The sequence below is a fragment of the Mastomys coucha genome, unplaced genomic scaffold, assembly GCF_008632895.1.
Source record: "Mastomys coucha isolate ucsf_1 unplaced genomic scaffold, UCSF_Mcou_1 pScaffold3, whole genome shotgun sequence".
Lineage (NCBI taxonomy): Eukaryota > Metazoa > Chordata > Mammalia > Rodentia > Muridae > Mastomys > Mastomys coucha.
The window spans coordinates 7,451,678-7,457,069 of NW_022196909.1; the positions used below are offsets into that span (position 1 = coordinate 7,451,678).

The 5,392-nt window shown below is 40.9% G+C and overlaps 1 protein-coding gene across 10 annotated transcripts in view; it reads left to right on the top strand.

The window, feature by feature from the left end:
• Ak9 (adenylate kinase 9) overlaps window positions 1-5,392 on the top strand; it is a 137,443-nt gene that overhangs the window by 54,312 nt on the left and 77,739 nt on the right. For all 10 annotated transcript variants that reach the window (XR_004112534.1, XM_031348417.1, XM_031348419.1 and 7 more), the window contains 2 exons: window positions 1,600-1,756; window positions 2,657-2,771. Coding sequence is in view for 9 of the 10 variants with exons in the window: in XM_031348417.1 (XP_031204277.1) it covers window positions 1,600-1,756; window positions 2,657-2,771 (272 nt within the window). In the remaining variant the exon portion in view is untranslated. The remainder of the gene's footprint in view (window positions 1-1,599; window positions 1,757-2,656; window positions 2,772-5,392) is intronic.

Genomic DNA, 5,392 nt, shown 5'->3' on the forward strand with positions numbered 1-5,392 from the left:
GCTTCTTGTATGTTCATGGGCATCTCTTTCTTTAGGTTAGGGAAGTTTTCTTTTATAATTTTGTTGAACATATTTACTACCCCATTACCTTGGGAGTCTTCACTCTCTTCTATACCTATTATTCTTAGGTTTGGCCTTCTCATTGTGTCCTGGATTTCCTGGATGTTTTGGGTTAGGAGCTTTTTGCTTTTTGCATTTCCTTTGACTGTTGTGTCAATGTTTTCTATGGTGTCTTCTGCCCCTGAGATTCTCTCTTCTATCTCTTGCATTCTGTTGGTGATGCTTGCATCTACGGCTCCTGATTTCTTCCCTAGGTTTTGTATCTCCAGGGTTGTCTCTCTTTCTGATTTTTTTATTGTGGAAGTATTGGGTTCTGATGATGCCAAGTAACCTTGGTTTGTGTTGCTTATATTCTTATGCTTGCCCTGCATCATCTGGTTATCTCTACTGCTACCTGCCCTTGCTAAATCTGACTGGAACCTGTCCTTCCTGTGATCCTGGTTGTGTCAGAACTCCTCAGAGTCAAGCTGTCTCTGGGATCCTGTGATTCTGAGATCCTGTGGCCTTGCACTTGTTAGAGCACCTGGGAGTGGAGCTTCCTCTGGGTGTTTTGGGAATGACTCAGAGTTTGTGCCCAGTGTCTGCTCAGGACACCGGCCAGCCCAGACAGACCGGAAGCAACCCGAGCCACTGGACTGGCAGAGTTCCTGTGTGCCTGGGTCCTGCTGGTCCCAGTTACTCCCGGTGTTGGGACAGATATTGTGCCCTCCTCACCTCTGATCCTGGGCATGTTAGAGCGCCTGGGAGTGGAGCTTCTTCTGGGTGTGGTTGGACTGAAAAGCTCTTTCGTGCTTTTAAAACTAGTAAAACTTGATTTTTATTACTTCAAAATTGAGCCTCTCTTTTTAAAATTTATTTTTATTTATTTACATCTTAAAATTAAGCCACTCTTATTTTCTTGCTTGCTGGAGTTCTACAAGATAACATTGAAAGGCTGGAGAATCTTAGAATGTATAATGTATAACTTTTACCTAAAAGCAGGCATGGAAAACCTCTGCCACAAGCCAAAAAAAAGGTGGAGTAGCTAGTTCCAGGAACTTTGCTAATCCAGAGCCTCAGGGCTCTGGTTCCCGATACCTGCCCCTCCTGAATGATCCACTATGAGGGGGGAACTAAGAATGAAGGTCTAGTGGTTTATGAGACTCTCCACCCTGTTGACCAGTAGATGAAGATTGCATTCCTAGAATGAATGTGTTCCCCTCCCTAACTGAATACCTTGGGTTGGGTCCCTCTGAAAGTTTCCACTGTTTATGTTGTTTCCTTGGTAACCCTCTCCCTGCCCCCAACTTGTGGGTTAAATACCCCACACTTCTAGTGCCTGGCGTCGAACTCTGGCCAGCAATGTCATGAGATCGACCCGGTACCGGTATCCCCAATAAACCTCATGTGATTGCAGCAAGTTCGGTCTCTCATGAGTCATTGGGTGGTCGCGTCATCTCGAGACTTGAGTAAGGATCTCCCCAGTTCTGGGGGTCTTTCAACATCAAACATCTGTGACCTGTCAACTTACCGTGGTGCTATCAATGTGCATTTTCACAGGAAACAAGAGATAACAAGAATAGGTTCCCTGGTGCCCCAAAATATGGAGGATGGATTGTAAAGAACTTACCTTTAATGCGAGAACTGTGGATGGCCTTAATGGAAAAAGCTCTTATACCTGATTTGGTTGTCAGTTTATCAGATGCAGAAAGCAATGGTTGGTAAATATTTATCATTTCAATTTAAAATAAATTGTTTATTGCAGACAGTTAGTTTGGTTAAAATAGAAACCAGAGAACTGTGCTTAGGGAACGGTACTAGTCCCACCACACCTGCAGCGATGCCTATAGGACCTAAGGATGAGGAGATGGCTTCTCCTGCTCAGAAGGTGGCCTGCACAATGTACTCTGCCCCTGGACCTTCAGTCAGACCTCAGGAGCTGTTCTTTGGAGCTGGGAATTCAGCATCCCTTCTCAGCCAGTAGCTGTGACTTGTAAATGAACTCTGTGTTCAATCCTGAAGGTGGGGTCAATGCTGATGCTAAATTTAAATATTCTACCACTTCAACTCTTAAGAAAACATATTTGAGAGATGGTGGAATAAAGGTTAATGCAGCCAAACCTGAAAACCCGAGTTCAATGCTCATGATCCATACTGTAGGAGAGAACCAACACTCATAAGCTGTCCTTTGACTGTCCACATGCCCATGAGTATACATATGTACATACATACATATGTACATACATATACATACATACACATACACACATACATACATACATACACATATGTACATACATACACACATACATATATACATATACACACACATACATACATATATACATTAAATGTAAAAAACATTAAAATATTTGAAACAAGAGCTTTTGGGGGATAGGTCTTTTCATGCTTTCATTATTTATTATATATTAGCATATGCCTTTCAAAAAAGGATGTAAGACAGACTTGTAAAATGTTAAAGATTCAGAGCTGTTTGGATAAGGACTTGAAGGGAAAGGCTGCATGGTCAGGGACTGTTATATAGTTAATTTCTAGCACAGATCACATACTATGCAACTTGAAAATAATTTTTCTTTTCTCTTTATCTGTATTTCAGGAAAACATGTGTTAAATAGGCTATATTTAGAGAATAAGGCAGAAGTCGATGGTAAGATTTTAGAAAGATTGCAAGAAGAAGTTCAAGCCAAAAAAAAAGAGGAGGAGGAAATACGGTAAGCTGTGCTGAGAACCATGAAATGGACTGCACACTGCATACCTTCAAAGATTTTTATCTTGATTTGCATGTATGTGTGCGTCACTTATGTGTGGGTACCCACCGAGAGCAGCAGAGGGCACTGGGTCCCCTGGAGCTGAAGTTACAGGGGTGCTTGTGAACCAAACTCAGGTCCCTTGCAGGAGCCACAAGCACTCTTGACCACTGAGCCTTTTCTCCAGCCTGTATCCTCTAGGCTAGCCTAAAGGCTAGCAGGTGACTTTCCTGAAGGTGGCCCACTGTTTTTGCATGGACCACGAGGGATGAGCTCTGAGAGGCAAAGGCCCCAAGAGACTTCATCTCAGGATTGATTCTTGCAGCTGGTATTCCTTTCCTGCTATTATAAAATGAATGTTCCCTAGCAGAAGCCCCTCCTGGGGAGATTTTCTGCAGATTGATGAAGATGTACTGTTCTGTAGTGATGCTATGTAAGCAAATTGGTGATTTCTTAATTCCTAGTATTTATTCTATAGAATTCCTACATGTATACAAATGATTTTTGAAATCCTCTATGAGAAAAACTGTATTTAGGGCTGTGTAAACCTTCATTGTGTCACAGGCTATTTGTACTAGGATAGAAACAGGCACGAAACAGATTTATGATTAAGGAATATATTCCTCTTAGGCTGTAAAAAATCTGATAACTAAAGGCCATAAAAGGGAATGAACAACTTACTGAGGTACAAGAACAGAAGACAAAATATTGACTGGCTTATCTATACAAAACTTCAATACTTAATGAGACAGTGGTCAGCTGATTTCCCCCTTGACAAAACTGTGTTAATTTAGACATAAAAACTACAGTTTTAAATTGTCGCTAAACCCCTGCAGCTAGTGACAGATGACGAATGTTTACTTGGATAACTAGTCTTACTGGAAACACATGCAAACATCTCTGTTGTTACTCCTTATTCAAGTCACGATTGGAACTTGTTTGAACTTGTGAACTTTTGAAGAAAGATGCTTAGAATACCATGTGGTCATGTACAAAAAAAGTACAAGAACTAGAAATGATGGAAATAGAGGAAAGAGAGTGTAGAAGACTACACAGCAGAATCCAGCAGAGTGGAGAGAGCAGGTGGGCTGCTTCTCACCATGCGACAGGGTCTTTTCTTAGCAGCACGTTTCCACTTAATGACGAGGACAGGGCTTTTTCTTACTCTATAAAAAAAAAAAGTACAAGATTTTTCTTTCTCTAAGCAATAAAGGTTGGCGCTTATTTTTCATTTAGAATGAGTGAGTTCTTTCTATGCTGGTACTCGTTCATGAATGTTTTTGCTCTATCTACCATAGGTAGGCAGACAGACAGACAGGCAGAGGTATAGGTATACATACATATATGTAAGTATAAGTGTGTATGTGTGTCTAAGTATGTAAACTGATGAGGTAGTGGCTGGGCCCAACAAAAGTATATGTGTGTATGAATATGTGCATATGAACATGTGTGTGAATGTATGTGTGTTTCTGTGCATATTGCTATGTAAAAGAGCTTCAATCTGTGAGGGAGACTTTCTCTAGCTGACAAGGAGTTAAATAAACTGTTGGGAAACAACAAAAGATCCTCTTTACTTAGTCCCCTGCTATTTAACAATGGAGTATTAATCACCAGAGGCCTGTGGCTTCTGGCCCCAGAAAAATTTACAATCAAGACAGGTAAACGTTATTTAATAATAAGCAACCTTAAGTTTTGCCCCCACCCCCTTGGCTGCTTCCAGGGAGAACCAGTGCTTGGGTAGGACCCTGGCACTGTGCTTTTCATAGCAGCGTATGGGTTATGCTTATAAAATGTCTCTAATGTCAGGAAGATTGTCTATCACTGAGCAAAAGCCCACTGAGTTCCAAAAGAAACAGTAAGTTCCTGGATTTCTACACAGCTCATCTCAAGTATTCTTTACTAGCCAACTGGAACAAAAACAAACATAGATTCCACACAGACACACATGCATATGCACAAACACACATGTGCACACACGAACACATAACACATCTATCTGTGGTTTTTAATAACTAGAATCCACACACAGAGACAATAATACAACACAACATAAATAAAAATATGCCATGTGGTGTAACTAAAAGAAAACTCTGCCTCACCTCCATAGAAGGAAAGAACTGATTATTTGCATTTTACAAGTTCATCATAGGTTTGTTCTCTGCTCTGAGTGTAATGAGGTGTTTTTAAAACTGCCAACAGCCATCAGAGCTAAGGCTCAAGACTAACCTTTAACAAACTGTGACGTTCCTCACAAAACAGGGACAGGAAACAGAGACCTAACTAGTTGTTCTTCCTTGCTAAAATATGCTTAAAAAAAAAAAACACCAAAAAACAAAAACAGAAAGAAATAGAGAAAGGAAGAAAGAAAGAAAGAAAGAAAGAAAGAAAGAAAGAAAGAAAGAAAGAGATAGAGAGAGATAGAGAGAGAGAAATAAAGAAAGGAAAAGAAAGAAAATGAAAAGGAAAAAAGAGAAACAAAGGGAAAGGAAAGGACACAAGGAAGGAAAGAAGGGAGGGAGGAGGGGAGGGAGGACAGGAGGAAGGAAGGAAGGGAGGGAGGAGGGGAGGGAGGACAGGAGGAAGGA